Source organism: Coturnix japonica, chromosome 1 (genome assembly GCF_001577835.2).
Source record: "Coturnix japonica isolate 7356 chromosome 1, Coturnix japonica 2.1, whole genome shotgun sequence".
In the NCBI taxonomy this organism is placed as follows: Eukaryota; Metazoa; Chordata; class Aves; order Galliformes; family Phasianidae; genus Coturnix; species Coturnix japonica.
The window spans coordinates 8,700,070-8,716,123 of record NC_029516.1 but is presented as its reverse complement, the minus strand read 5'-3'; the positions used below and the strand labels follow the sequence as shown (position 1 = coordinate 8,716,123).

Genomic DNA, 16,054 nt, shown 5'->3' with positions numbered 1-16,054 from the left:
AAGTCTGTTTTGCCCTTGATAGTGATTGGTGGGCAATATCAGTGTCCTTATATAACCCCCTGAGCTTCTTCTACCTCTGCGTTTTCTTCACTGTCCTGCTGAGGACTGTAAGTGAGAGAGCACTGTGGTGGACACCTGGTGCCCAGCCAATGTCAACTCACCACATCTAGATAGGTCAGGAAAAGTTTAGAAATCTTAAAAATCAATAAATAAATGATCATAAATATACATGTGGGTTTTTAGATCAACTATTCAAGCAACTGATAGGAGTATCTCAAAGAGCAGTTAGACTCATTAGAATTCTAAATTTAAGGACAAGGTTACTTGTGCTCAATTTCTAATCTTTGTACATGACAACTGGATCATTTCCAATGTGAAGGCCACCTGCTAAGGAAGAAATAAAAGAAGCCACAAAGAAACCACTAACCTAGAAATACTAAAAACAGAAGACTACCATATGGTCTTTCACATCTTGTCCTTAGAAGCCTGGCTTACCTCACTGTGAGTAATTTCATTAACTTCCAAAACATAGATGGAAAACTAGCATACCTCATCACTATTCTCAGTGAGTGTGATGGTCTAATACAGTCTAATGGTTGTTGTTTGTTTGTTTTCTAGTAACTGCAGAAAACATTTTTTCCCTGACTCAACAGCACTGTGTATGAAATTCAGTCGGAATAGCTTAGAGGCAGCTAATCCCTTTCCTTCAGCATCAGTTTATGACCTCCTGTTTCAAATGCTTTGAGACAGCATCTCAAACAGCTTACTCTCATGCATCTAATCTCTTTTCCACAACTGTCTAGTGGCTTAAGCTCCCACCCAGTTTCTATGCCTACCCTCAGTACTAATAGGGGAAAAAAAAAATCATAATAAAATCAGGATTGTTCTGCTTTTGGTCAATTGAACCATGCACATTTCAGAAATTAATGGTCAACAATCATCTTAAATGACTCCTACGTTCCATACAAAACTCAAGAGGAAGTTCTGTTGTGGAGGACGCAGAACAAAAACCAGAGAAGCATCCTCATCTTTCTTATTTTTCTTTCTTTACATCTTAAGGTTTAATCGATCATTTCTACTGTTGGTCACACTTAGTGCAAGCATTTAAAATTAATTGCAGGATGCCTCTGCCTGCACGTATGCAATCCCATTAAATCTAAATTCATCAGACAACAGTAGTGCCCTAGTGATTTTTGGGCCTGCTTTGTGCAAAATACTGACCTTTCTTTAAAAATGTACTGTCATGGTACATTAGTCTTTTGGTCAGTACAACCATGACATGGAATTCTGACCATATGCAGCAACTGGAAGTCATTTACTGCTGTAATAACATAAATAGATTCAGTTTGATGGAAATGAGTACAAACTGTCCATTAAGAATTTTATGGCTCAAAAATTTATGTTCTAGTAATTAGAATATTTCATTAGCAAATAGTGAAAAATATTTATATCTGAAACATAAAAACATTTTTCTTTAGAAAGAACACCAGCCCTTTATTTTGCTGGATGAGAATCTATTCAGAAATCCTCCTTGCAGTCAATCTACAAGAAGACCAAAACTACACAAGCATTCTGACAAAGAGATAATGAGTTATGTTTTTATGATCACTTAAGCCTTGACAGTGCCTGTACATATCATCGGTGTGATCAGGAGAGGCATTTAATATCCATTAGATTTTGTCCATTCATTTAACAAAATCTTGAAGGAGGTCACAGTGGTTCCAAGTCCTTATTTTCATCCTGAACTAACTTAAACTCACACCAATATTTGAATTTTCACAATAAAAACATTTATGCTTTGCAACAACAACAAAAGATTATTACACATAGGAAAACAGAAAGAAAAAAGAAGCATCCTTATCATAAAAAGAACCCCTTAAAATACTATTATGAAGTTCACAAGAAGATGCCATGACAGTTAGATGCAATTAATAACACTCTAGGTTTCAGAAGACTTCTTCCTTATTTAATAACAAGACAGAAGAAAAAAATTTACTGACATCAACACAGATGAAAACCACCTGGCTCAATGCCAGGCCAGTAATCTTGCCTGATTATCTACTTTAGATTTCAGATTTCTGCCTGACCCTCAGTAACATACTACTCTATGAACCGTCTGATTTCCTAATGGCACAGGGGAAAAATAGAACACACAGCAGAATCGATGCTGAAAGCTCTATGCTAATTGTTCACCTAAGCATGTTTCATTTTCAAAGAGCAAGGACATCTAAAGATGGTATCAAATCATTAATACTGGCAAAGAATATACTGAATATGAATTCCAGACGGATAAAGAAACTAGGCAGCTACACAGGATGTGTTTGTGTGTCAGCAGCAAAGCTGCAGCAGACATCCCTTCAGATTTCACACCATCAGTGGCAATTACCAACATTAATAAAAGCCATCTGGCTATGCACAGCTTTATGTCTATATCCCATTATTTGTTTCAGCAGCATTTAGCCATTCTTGGAGTTCTTGCTTCTGAGAGGCAATTTGGAAACTTTTTGAGGTCTGAATACACAATAAGCAATTAATCATGATTATTGTGATTCCAAAGGTCACACTATTACTCTGAGCACTGAAACTAATCTTTTTCATTCCTCGATTTTAATTCCAGGAAAAAATAAAATAAAATAAATTTAAAAAATTATGATTCTAACCGCTGGAACAAAAAATTAACAAAAACACAGTCATGTAGATAATGTCATGACTGATTCTGGAGATCTAAAGTTGTCACAGAGTTACTTGTGCCCTGGTGGCGCAAGTAGTAGGAATGCCGCATTGCAACTTCGGAGTTCCTGGGTTCGAATCCCCCCTGTGGCGCAAGTGGCAGAAGTGCTGCTCTGCTACACAGGAGGCTCGAATCCGAGGGGGTTGGACTCGATGATCTCTAAGGTCCCTTCCAACCCGCACGAGACTATGATGATGATCAATCTATGTCCATGACAGGGAGGCAGAAGGCCCATGGGCACCCTGACCTCAAATAAGTGGGAAGGGAAGAGCGGAAGGGGTAGGGAGATGGGAGCTGGACTCAAGGAAACAAACAGAACAGCAGCAATGATCTAAGGAGGAAAACTTATTTTACTAACTGTGATATTGGAATGCAAGATAATACAATATCATACAATCTAATTGAAACAGAGGCTAAAAAATCAAGTAAAAGGAGAGTTTTCCAAAGACCGAGAAGTCTACTTTGAAATTGAAGGTGCCATGGCTTGGAAGCACACTCACACCCACTGCCAGGCAGTGAGAGAGAGAGCGAGCGTCATTTCCGTGATGTATTTCTCTTTCTGACTGTGAGGTCCTCTGGGATGTGTAGTTCTTTTTACCTGTGCTCCACATGATGTTATGATACGGAATACCAATAGCAAAAATTACAAAACCATGACAGAAGTCTTGCTTTCAAATCCTGTTTCATGATCAGTGCATTCAGGAGTAACTAACAAAATGTGAATGCCAAATAAATGAAAATGCATTATAACCTAACTCACTTCAGAATGACAAATCCTTCTGAAATGCAAGACATTTATTCAGGTAAAACTGTGAGTAAATTAGGATCTTCTCACTTCCATACACAGTGATGGAAGATTCAAATAAAACTATTATTAATTTTCAGGTCAGTTGAATGCAGTAGCTTATTATTGACTTCACTTTCCCTATTTCACCTTAAAGAACACAAACTGGTAAAGTCTCAAAGGGGACCAAAAGACAGGAAACTTTGCTGTACGCTGAGCTGGGGATGGGAGTCCTGATGCCACACATCTACATATTTGCTGATCTTTCGTGTGTACAGTGAAAGAGAAAACTAAATAAACCACTACCTTATTGTACTCAACCATGAGCAGGAATAAATATTATCTATAAAAATAGCTACAACTGATGTTTGCGCCAAACAGTACTGCTTCTGAGTGAAATATGCTCAAAGACAAACCACTATCAGTTCCCAAAAGGGATTTCATCTAACATCTAAGTGCCAAGGTATTTAACCTGCAGACAGGTAATGCTCAAAAGGAACAGCTCTAGCTGTATGCATATGGCAGAAGCTCAAGCCTATAGAGAACTGTCAGGTTGAAGTAGGTTTTCTCAGAACATGGCTTTGACTTGGCATCAGAGAAGCGTGGAAGCCCCAAACACACTTAGAAATATTCTGGACACCTCAAGTCTGTGATTTTAATCATTATGGGCTCTGCAAAGATGGATGCCCAAAGCCTAACTCTGCTGATGATGCTTAGGCTGTTCAGCCTTATTTGTAAGGTGAATCCTGTCTCACTTCTCAACCCTTGACCAAGACTTGCTTGGACTTCTTCATCTGTGTCCTTCAGCAATCTTTGAGTCACTGGTATAAAAGAAGAATCTCTTACAAATCCCAGCCTGAAACCATTTTATTTTATTTTTTTCATTTTAACCCGTTTTCAGTTTTCACTGAGTTGTCCCTCCAAGGGTCATTCCATATTAACCCTTCCATTTCATATATACAATATACATATCTTGTAGGAAATTGGGAGAGAACCAAGTTCTCTTTTTAAAATATTTCTATTTTAATTTAATTTCTGTTATGCATGCAGAATTAGTTAACAGGAGAAGCAGGATATCTCATTTGTAGTTATTTTCATTCCGAGAGTTGAGAAATACACTTGGGGATTTATCATCTAACACGCACTGTTTTCAATGCCAGATTTTATCTTTTAAAATAGTAGTTAATATTTTTAATGTTACCTCTGTTATAAAGGCTTACCTTTTAATGGATAAAATTTCCTTAAAATTTAGAGAATGCATTGTGATAGTCTATTAAATTTTGTATTACTTGGCTACTGTTATTTAAAAAATAATAATAATAGCATTCACTACCTTACAATCAAAGTTTAAAAAGGAGCTATAAATATAAGGAGAGAGGGAAGAGGCAGAGCAGATAAATTATGCAGCTTAAAGGAATGATTGTTGTTGTTGTGTTTTTTTTGTTGTTGTTGTTGTTGTTGCTTTTCCTTTCTATCTTAAGAGCAAATGCTTCTATACTGCTTCCCACACATCATCTGTTTCCAAAACACTCATTACTAAAGACAACAGAGTAGAAATGAATTTCAAAAAGGAGTGAAACCTGCCAACTTGCAGAATGGTCCAAGCCTTCTCAGACTGGCAAAACAAGATAACACGGGTTGGTTAATAAAGATAAGTAACGGGTGTCACCTCAGATGATGCAGTGCACCATTTTAAATAATGCTAAGTTCAAGGTACTGTACTTGGGTCGGGGCAGTCCCAGGTACTTACAGAAACTGAGAGAAGATCTCCTTGAGAGCAGCTCTACAGAGAAGGACTTGGGGGTCCTGGTAAACAAGAAGCTGGAAACAAGCCAGCAGTGTGCGCTTGCAGCCCAGAAGGCCAACTGTGTTCTAGGCTGCAGTAAAAAAATGGGTGGCCAGCAGGGAGAGGGAGGTGATTGTCCCCATCTACTCAGCTCTTGTGAGGTCCCATCTGGAGGACTGCATCCAGGCCTAGGGCCCCCAGCACAAGAGGGATGTGGAGCTCTTGGAGCAGTCCAGAGGAGGACCACTAAGATGATCAGAGGGCTGGAGCACCTCTCCTATGAGCAAAGCTTAAGGGAACCGAGCTTTTTTAGCTTGGAGAAGAGAAGGCTCCCAGGAGACGTCACTGCGGCCTTCCAGTACTTGAAGGGAGCATATAAACAGGATGGGGAACGGCTGTTTACAATGATGGATAGTGACTGGACAAGGGGCAATGGCTTTAAACTGAGACAGGGGAGGTTTAGGTTAGATATTAGGAGGAAGTTTTTCCCATAGAGGGTGGTGACACACTGGAACAGGTTGCCCAAGAGGGTTGCAGATGCCTCGTCTCTGAAGGCATTCAAGGCCAGGCTGGATATGGCTCTGGGCAGCTGGTCTTCTGGCTGGCAACCCTGCACATAGCAGAGAGGTTGAAACTAAATGATCATTGTGGTCCTTTTCAACTCAAACCATTCTACGGTGATTCTATGGTGATGATTTTCATTGGAACTGCAGGTGGCTTGTTACTTCACAGTATTCCTACATGAGTAACCTTAAGAAGCCTAAGCCACATTTGGGCATTAAGTCAATGGGTAGGTTTTTAATTTTATTTTCAATTTTAAAGCTAACTATTTAACCCTGAGTATTGGGTCATACCTTCTGAGGTCCGTGTTCCATCAGAGGTTAGACTTTAATGACAGTTTGGAAAAAGAGAAGCAGCCAGAATTATTTACATCAAAAATCCAACCATGCCAGTACCCTACCTGTAGGTTTCTTAGTGGAACATACAAGACCTCAATATGCATTCAGGTATATGACAATCACTACAAGAGTGCACTTCTGATGCCACAAGATGCAAAGATCAGTTTTGAAATGCTGTTTACGGGGCTGCAGTGAAAGTAATGCCTATTTTATTATGTTGACTCGTTGTTAGAGGCAGATGTAGGTGGTATGGCAGAAGGGGTTGAACCTTCCCACCATTATTCCAATTACATTCTGTTGTAGCATGACAGGTAGCAACAGAGGGATAGTCTGACAAAATGGCATCAGACATGGAAGTGTATATGAAGAAAAAGTGTGTAACTGAATATCTCCATACAGAAACAATTGCACCCACTGAAGTTTATTGCTGAATGTTTACGGAGACCAGTGAGTAGATGTGAGCAGTGAAGCAGTAGATGATGGACTTCTGCACTGGTCACAGTGGGGCACACCTCCACTGGTGCACATTTATTTATTTTTTATGAGTGTGGCATACAGTCTCTTGTTCATTGCTAGCAAAAAAACATAGCTAATTGTGGTTAATATGTTGAAAAAAGAGTTTTGTAGCTGAGAATTTGTGCTATGAAATTGTTTTACTGTGCTTTTGTATCTGTTGCAGTTTCCGTGAAAATAAATTGCTTTTGGAGCGATCTGCATTCTTACTGTTAACCCTAAATGTTCTTACTGGGAGAGTAAAGTACCATTTTTAAGCTGGTTAAGCCACTGAGATTAGCAACAATACTGTTCTAAGAAAATGAGTTTAATTTTTATTTTTTTTTTTTGCTTTTTCCTCTCTCTCTGGTATTTGTGAAGACAAAAAATATATATATATTTACTCAGATTGGTCTAATAACACTGCTAAGTAACAGTGGGAAATAATAAAAAAAGAACCCCAAATCTTTTTGTGGGTTAATATATGTGTGTGTGTGTATATATAATTTTATATTTAAGAATATAAATTCAATATAGATTCATGAAGGGTTATCATGGTCATTCTTTATAGACCACATAAAAAATTTCATATAGAGAATATTCAAGGTAATAAACATGAAGAAACATCACTCACTACACAATACTGTTTATTTTACCTGTTCTGATCATGTCTCTGACAGATAACATCTTCTTCAAACACAAAATCCTTTCTAAATCTGGGACACTATGCCTTTTCTGCCCTTCCCAACTCCTCCCTGTCCTTCATTTGAAATAATCCTTTCCTTTCTGTAGCCCCAATAAATTATTTTGAACATGGAATATTTTATGCTCCCAAGTACCTTTCCAGATAATTTTATAACAATCAGTAGATGAAAAAGTGCTTCTGTAGTTCCCTTGGCAGTTCCATTAGATTAGATGCATTAGCACACTCACGTATAAACATTACATATTGAGCTCTCTCTGTTTATAATATATGACGCTTACGATGTTGTTCTTTCTTGTTGCCCATAAAGATTCTATTGATTTGGATTTCTCAGTTTTCCTGTAGCTCAGTTTTAAATCCCCCTCTCTCTGTTTCTTTTTTTGTTTGTTTGTTTGTTTTGTTTTTAATTATACTTTAATTCATCACAGGTTCTATATTCCTGACCCTGGTGTCTCAAAATACTTAATTACATTATAGGCAACCATCTCACTCCTGTTCCATATTCTAAACAGCTTCACTGAGTTTTAAATGCACAAAATGGTCGCTGTCACACAATTCATTTCTAGCTTCTGCAGTTGTGATTCTGTGCTTTGTTACTAAAAATAGAGCTGCTTCCAACTACCTGAGCTGGAAAGCTAATTACAGAGCTGGTAAACAGTGCTCCTCCCTGTTGAGCAAATGGAAGAATAAGGAGTCTGTTAATTCATTAGAGCACAACATGGTCCTGTGGGTCTAAATTCTATCAAGTGTCATTTATTTAATCATCTGAAGCTGTTTGCTTCATGGAAAATTGCATTTAAGTAAATAATTGTTTGACTGTTGGAGCAACAAATCAGAGGGTAAAAGAACAATCGGCTCATATTAGGTAAAAGTATTCTAGCTTAATTCTCAGCTTGCACAAACCAGTGCAATTTCACTGAAGTAAATAGCATATTTTTTAGATCAGGTAAAAGTCTAGTTCTCTTATTTCCTGCAGTAGAAAAGCTATCAAAAGTCTGTTTGCAATGGACTGAAGAAATTTTAGAAGTTAAATTTGTCATATAGAAGCAAGAGCAAGTAACTCACTATACCAAAGTGCATTCTACCCTTTAAAGTACCTGCAGCCTTGTCTGCATCACAGCCATGCACTGCCTAGAGGACGTTCCCTGACAGAATTTCCTCAGGTAGAAGTGACCACAGAGTTTAGATGCTCCTCTGCATCCATCAGTGAAACGCACGTTTCCATGCTGAGTCAGACTGATTCTTTCCATACAGCTCAATACAAGCTTTGTACGTGACAAGGTTTGGACCAACACGCGCTCAATAAAATCCACCTTGTTTTCAGCAGTTACTAAGGCAACAATACATAGATAATATACAAGCAGCTGTTAAATCACTGTGATTTAGCTGTGACTCTACAACAAAACTATAAAGCACTCATTACACCTGTACACTCAAAACATATTCTGGGGTCAGGATAGAACATAACCTGTAACATTTTTTCTCTTTGAATATGGAAAATAGGAATAAAAAAATTAAGCATAAAACCAGGCAATTCAAAAAACATTTCTATTTATCCTTCCTAAGCCTTCAAAAATAAAAAGTAAATTAAGCCTCCAAGACTGTATTCAACACATTAAAAAATAGTTTTCTGAAGGAGAAGAGTATGCTAGTGATCATAGAATATTTGGTCATCATTATGTTATACAACAGCCTTATACCATATGCAAAGCATATATGGACAGAGTTGTTATCTGAGATAAAACACATTATTTGCACGGATCACGTGGGAGAGGAAAGGATGAGCTCCCCCTTCTGCCTCCCACCTTCATGAAATGAAAGTCGAGCTGTCCTCAGTCAAGCAAGCTGCTCTCAAAGAAGAGAGGTTTGCCAATATTTACTAAAAATCATCAGAAAAATAAGATGGAAAATTGTGGACAGAGGTGGAAATTTTTAGTATAAGAAAGAAGGAAATGCAACAAGGAAAAGAATAAAAATAAGGCAAAGATAGTCCTGAGGAAATCAGACTCCAGAAAATCATTAGTCCACAAAGTTGAAATGGGGAGAATCCTCTGGTAATAACAGAGTTTGGAGATAGGAAACAGAATACCTTATTTCTCATCTCTAACTGAAATACATAGGAGAGAAATCTGCATACCACAATGCAGTCCCAGCACCACCAAGCCTAAATTAATGCTGAGGAAGTCAGCGTGTGTACAAGGACTTACGTAGCTGTCATTTCATCACATCTCATCAGACACATCTTGTTTCTGTCTGTTCTATGCATACATTTTTTTATTTTAAAACCTAAGATAGGGATGTACACATGGAGCAAAGGGTTGGACAGTGATCATAGAAACATAGAATGGTTGTGTGCATTTGATGGCTTTCAGCACAGAAGCAACAATTTAATGGAACTCTGTCTTTCAATCACGGTATCTTTTTGCATTTTCAGACCTTTATTTGTGACCTAAATGACTACTTTGGACAGAAATCAACATATTTTTGAGGTAGATAAAATGTTCTTACTATAATAGGAAAAACATCTTTCCACTGATAGCACATTCAGTAAGTTAATCCAACAATAAATAAACAAACAAATAAATAAAAAGGTACAACAAAAGAAGTAGCAGGGAAAATACCACTTATTTCTCCCCAAAACTTGCTCTCACCTTAGGGCACAGATGTCATAACCTTTAGCCTAGGGAGCCATTTCTAATTCATTCATTCAGATTTCAAAAACAACACCAATAGCCACTTTTCCCATGAACCACAAAGACCAACATACAAATTTAAATAACAAATATTTTTATGTGATCTGCATTTGTTAAGTAAACATCTTGATATAGAAAGACTCCATCTTTCCATTAGGCTAGTACAAATTTTCCAGTCCCCTCAACATTTATAAAACAATTATGAGAAATAAATTAAGGAAGGTAAAAACAAAGAATCTGAGGAAACTGTTGAAAATAAGCTTAATTCTTGTAAGCAGAAGTTGGCCCTGCTGGATCTTTCTTGAGCAACCATGAAAAAGGCACCTTCAAGCTCTCAGCTCTCAGTGAATGAAGTGACTTCAGAACCTTATATATTTTACCACACAAGTATCACTCAAACTTCAAACTTCCTAATGAGCACAACAGTATATGCAAAGTCTCCCCTCAGAAAGAGGTTAACTGAACAAACCTATCCAATTGAGAAAGAAAAGGAATAAATAAGCACTAATATATTCATTCTGCAATTGCCTGAATCAGGGACATGGATTAAATGAGGAAGCATACATGTTAGCGTAAAATACTGAAGCATAAGAAAAATCTTTACCACATGATGGACTAGAAAGTACAGTAGTTTGCTGTACAATAGTAGAAACAATTTTAGAAGATTTGATAATAAACTATCTGCTCAGTGCTCATGCCCCAAGAAACTAGCAACCAGCCATGCTACACTACATTAATTTGCAAAAAACTCACTGGAAGCACTTTCTGACTGCAGACCAAGTTTCAAACAATGCAGATAGTTAATTTTAAAAGGCCACAGAATAAACATTTAAATTTTTCCTTAGCAAATTAACAACTACAGAATCGACACCCCAGCACAGGGAACCTGTGGGCAAATACAGACTCTATCACCTTACCTCAGCTATGTGTGGCATTGGGTTAAATCCACAGAGGTTGCATACAACTTTCTTGCACTCTGTACATGTATTAAAGTTGGGAGGATCCTTAGAACCAATATTTAGTCCAGTTTTACAAAGGGGACAAGACACCTTGGGCTGGCTGTCTTTTTCCTCTGCTGACAGCTCAGCAGGTTTCTTAGCTTCAGCAGCCTGAGGCTTGCTATCTTTAGCCAAACTAGGTTTCTTTTCTAAATCAGATCCCTTAGTTGTTAAAGAACTATCTGCAGCCATCGGTTCCAATTTTTCACTTGCAAGAGGCTTGGTTTCTTTCTTTGTGGGAGCAGCTTTTGGAAGAGGCTGAGCTTGAGGGGCCTCTTTGGGGGGTGCCTGAGAGGCTGGAGGATGTGAAGGAGGTTGGGGCTGCTTTGCAGCAGGTGGAGCAGGACCTGATGTCTGTGAGCCTGGCTGACCAGCTGTGGAAATTAAACTTGAGGCCTGGCTGAAGATTGAAGCTCCAAATCCAAAAAGTTTCCCAGTAACTGTTTCCTGCGGTGTTGTAGGCTGATGCTTAGGAGCATCAGTGATGCCTCCAAGATTAAGGCTGAAACGCCTGGATTGCTCGGGAGTTTTTTGAGGCTGCTGGGGTTGGGGTGCTGGCTGTGTTGACATAGGCCTGGGACCTGTCCCTGTCTGAGGGCCTTTGGGAGCAGGTTTGGTATCAGGTTTTGGGGCTGGTTTTGTTTGTAACTTCTTAGGATCATCTTTCACTTGTGCCGTCTCAACGGGCTTCTGAGTTTTAGCATCTGATTTAGCCCCAGACTGAGATGCAAGCTTGGGATCTGATTTTTGCCGAGACACTTGTGGAAGCGGTTTGGAATCTGGTTTGTCTCCAGCTGGATGCATGTCTGCTGGTGGCTTGGTAGTCTCTGGCTTTGGGGAATCTGTCACTTTCTGTTGAGCTGATGGAGGCCAGGGATCTGCCAAATCCTGTTTCACCCCTGGAGCTGCAGAGGTAGGCACAGTGTCCGTTGTAGGCTTCTGTATACTGGGTTGTTTTTGCTTCTCTTCAGCCTGCATTGGTTTGGCCTGATCAGACTTTGAAGTAGAGTCTATTTGCTGGCCATTACCAGAGGGCTCAGTATGTGTTTGCTTTGATTTTACAGGGGGAGACTCAGGCATGGATGGTTGCTTTTTCTGTGGTACAGGCTTTTTAGAGTCTGCTTGCTGCAAAGGATCAGGTTTTGGGGAAGCATCCTTCTTTTGGCCCGGCTGTGACTGAGGAGAAGGCTTAGCTGTTGAAGATGGAGTTGGTGTCTTCTGTTTGGGTGGAGGCAGCTGTGGCCCAGGACCGTGACCTGATGCTAGGTCCCCACCTAATGCTCTTTGCATCTGGCAGTTTAAACAGAGCCATTCTTTAATCTGCAGGAAAAATAAATAGTTTTAAAGGTATTGTAATTAAGAGAGGACAATGTTAATAAAGTTAACATATTTACTGCATATAATAATGCATAGCTTGTTGCAATATACAGAAAATTCTGAAAAAAAGGGAGAAACATTACCACTAAAACTGTTTTGCAATTAAAATGCTCAACTGTTTCTTTTCTGTTATTCTTAACATCCGTGTGATTTGAGCAATCATTGAGCCCATGCTTCTACTGACTTCACATTCAGTTTACACACAGTTTAATACCAGCAGATTAAAACCTAGCAGAGTGAAAAAATACTCTGGAATTTCACAAGGCCCAGCAGTGAGTCATTTACAGCAAAAATTTGCCAGAACAGGAAAAAGATAAAAGAGCCAAATTCTACTAAAATAGTTTAACAAATCAAGTCTGCTGACTGCAAACAATAATCCTAATTAAAACAAAGAAAATGTGTAATTATCTTGAAGTATGTAACTAAAGCTTTTCACATAGCTTATGGTTTTGGTAATTTATTAAGGGCACCCGCATTAGTAGTGTACATGTGAATTAGGCACAGAGGTGAGTTAATGGACACCATATGTGATAGAAACCCACATTTTACCACCAGTATCAGAGGGCAGGCCCTCATTCAAAATCAGGAAGGCACTTTGTCTAAACACTGCTGTTGGAATCATAATGATTTTTTCCCAAAATTTATATGTAAATAGAAGAAGTTCTTAGGGCAATTCCTGGGACTTTTTCCCAAAGTGCAGTATATGACAGGGAAAGCCTATTTTCTACTTAATACCAAATATATATATATATATACATATATAAATGTATTAAAAAGAAAACAAAAACAAAACAACAACAAAACAACAACAACAACAAAACACCTAAAGCAGCCAACCCTTCCTTTTCATTTGCATAGTCTCACAATCTGAGGAAGCATCAAACATGTTAAAGCAACACATGGCCAGGAAGCATCACGTGCTATTTTCCACATCTTCCATTGCTAGCAGAAACTTTATAGGCCACAAAAATGCCATTCAATATGGCACAGAGTCCCATGGGCCTGCAAGTAGATACCTAACTCACTCATCTGCAGCCTTACTTCTGTTATTTAGTCTGTGTACAAAATCCAGTGTACCAGCTATAATATTTGCATGCACCGTTAGAAGCTGGGAATTAGGAAAACAAAGAATAGAAGACTTTACCCCTTAGGGTAAAGATTTCTGGATCCTATTTCTTACACTGGGGTCTGAAATCTCTCCCATAACATAAGATGAATCTGAGATTATTTGTATAAGATGTATTTTGGCTAAGTAATATCAGAGTCCATTGGAAAAAAATAAAAAATAAAAAAATTGTGATGTCATGGAATAAGGCAATACATTCACAATTTTGTCATGTCTTGCCAGCCTGACAATTTTCAGCAGCAAAAATTAATGAACAGTTGGATGCAGTTCTCTAAAACAGTGACTCCAATTATTCTGATAAACATGGCATATACACACTCTCATTACAAGCTCACTAATACTAACAGATTCACAAAGTGATGCATAAGTCTGTCCCCAGCTGCAAGTTTACAGTAATTAAGCCACTATTCATAATAATACTGCTTTTATCTTCTATTCTCGATGCTTTTTTTTTTAAACAATTGTTTTAACAGTTTTCTGATCTACATGCGACCCAGACAGAAAATTGATGTTAAAAGGTGAAACCAACTGAAACAAAACTGCAATGCTTGTTTCAGCTCTGCTCTAAGTTGCTGAAGAAATTCACAGCTGCACAGAGGACCTAAGCAATGACAACATTTAGCTCAACACGCATGTTGTTTGATTGGTGGTCAGTTCCCATACAAGCCCTCTGACCAAGGGAGAATTTCAGCTGTAGTAAGTCTCAATTACAAGAGCTGATTTTAGATATCAGTAATCTAATTTAATTGTATAGATATTGCTACCATTTCTAGATGAATTCTTAAGCTTTTTCTTGAAGTCTCAGTTTTATTCAAAGATCAGATTCAAGTCACACTCTGAATATCCTCCTTGGCTGTTGCAGTGTTCTGGCTTTGACAGGGAAGTTCACATTTTTTGTATTACAGTGGTGGACTCTGTCGTACTCTTGCTTCTTTCTGCCACATCCACTTGTGGATTTTTGTTTTTTGTTAGCCTTTGTTGTTGTTTTTAAGTGAAAGTGCTACACTCTAAAGTAAAAGCCAATCCTTCCTAAGTACTAAAGATATTTTGTGCATTCTGTTCCATTTTGCAGTGGAACCATGGGTTAACAGGTATCTATCTGCTCCCACTCAGAAGCTGAGTGTCTTTCAGTAAATTTGTTTTTAAAGACACTGTGAAACCTTAAAAGACTCAAAAATAGCTGCAGGTTTGAGTGAGGATACAGAACAAGTAGTCTGGATATTTCTTATGTTTAAAGTGTTCACATTCAGACACATTTACAAACATTTAGGTTTCAACAGGTAGCTAATTCAATGTCTGTAACATCTAACTGGAGTCCAAACAAAAGCAAGTTCTGCACTACAGTTTTCAACAAAATTTGTGCAGAAGACAAAACTTTTTTTTCCTCAAATGTTTTGTTGATGCTGTTTTTGGTTGTGGGTTTTTTTTTGTTTGTTTTTTGTCTTAACATACTTGTATGCACATTCATGCACACGTAGTATTAAAAGTAAAATCTTTAAAAGTTAAAATGATTTCATTATTTCAACAACTGGGCTTCCAAATAGAAATTGTAAGAAGTTTTAATTAACTGTATGATTTTTTTTAAATTTTTCTGGTTTAGATACAGAACTCCTCCCACACATCTCAGTGGGAGGAACTGAGCGCCAAACTCTTTCAGTCGTTATATCTTATACACAACACCTCTAAACATACAAACCTGCACTGATTTTAGTTTTGAGATTGGAGCTCAGGAGTTCAGAATGAAGTGTGCTACATGATACATTTTTGTAACAGACACCAGCCTGTTCTCTACTGCAATTACAGAGGTTTTTATGAACTTTAACAGGAGCAGGATTCTGTTAAACACAAACTGTCTTTGAGCATTATTATGCCTGATGCAAAACTTAATAAAATACTAAAGCTCATCTATTCTTAAAGGCCTTAGTGGATAACAGTTCTTTCTATGTATTTCTCATCTCTCTACCTAGAATTAAAAGGCAAAACTTTACATGACAAAACAAACACACGAGCTTTTGTTGTTCCTGCCTACTTGCAAATGATTATCCTCTATGATGCCTATTTTTTACACTTGTAGGTGGGGTGTTATCTTTCAGAAGAAATATATTAGTAATTTCCTTCACCCTGAGAACCACGCCATCAAGTGCCATGACTAGGACTGCAAATGTGATTAACTTCACATAGCATTTTTGTTCAGATTTTAAGCACAGAATATAGAAAATGCTACCTTGCTTCCCAGCTCAGTGATGTGGAAGCTATGTGCCCTCAAAACAACAAACATGTTGCTAATGCATATTTTATGCATTATCATTCATAACATCTAAAAATTTTAAAAGCTTTATTTTACCGGTTGGGAACAGCAAATGAATTTATTCATGACATTTTACTAACTGGAGTCTACTCCTTTCTGCACAAGGGTTCAGATTTGTTCTAACTATGAAACACAAGCAAAAACAGTGTGAAAATTG

The 16,054-nt window shown here is 37.9% G+C and overlaps 1 protein-coding gene across 8 annotated transcripts in view; it reads right to left on the bottom strand.

Moving 5' to 3' along the window:
- The window catches only part of PCLO (piccolo presynaptic cytomatrix protein), a 304,964-nt gene that overhangs the window by 274,262 nt on the left and 14,648 nt on the right, over positions 1-16,054 (bottom strand). For all 8 annotated transcript variants that reach the window (XM_015880308.2, XM_015880153.2, XM_032442183.1 and 5 more), the window contains exon 3: positions 11,006-12,406. In XM_015880308.2, coding sequence (XP_015735794.1) covers positions 11,006-12,406 — 1,401 coding nt within the window. The remainder of the gene's footprint in view (positions 1-11,005; positions 12,407-16,054) is intronic.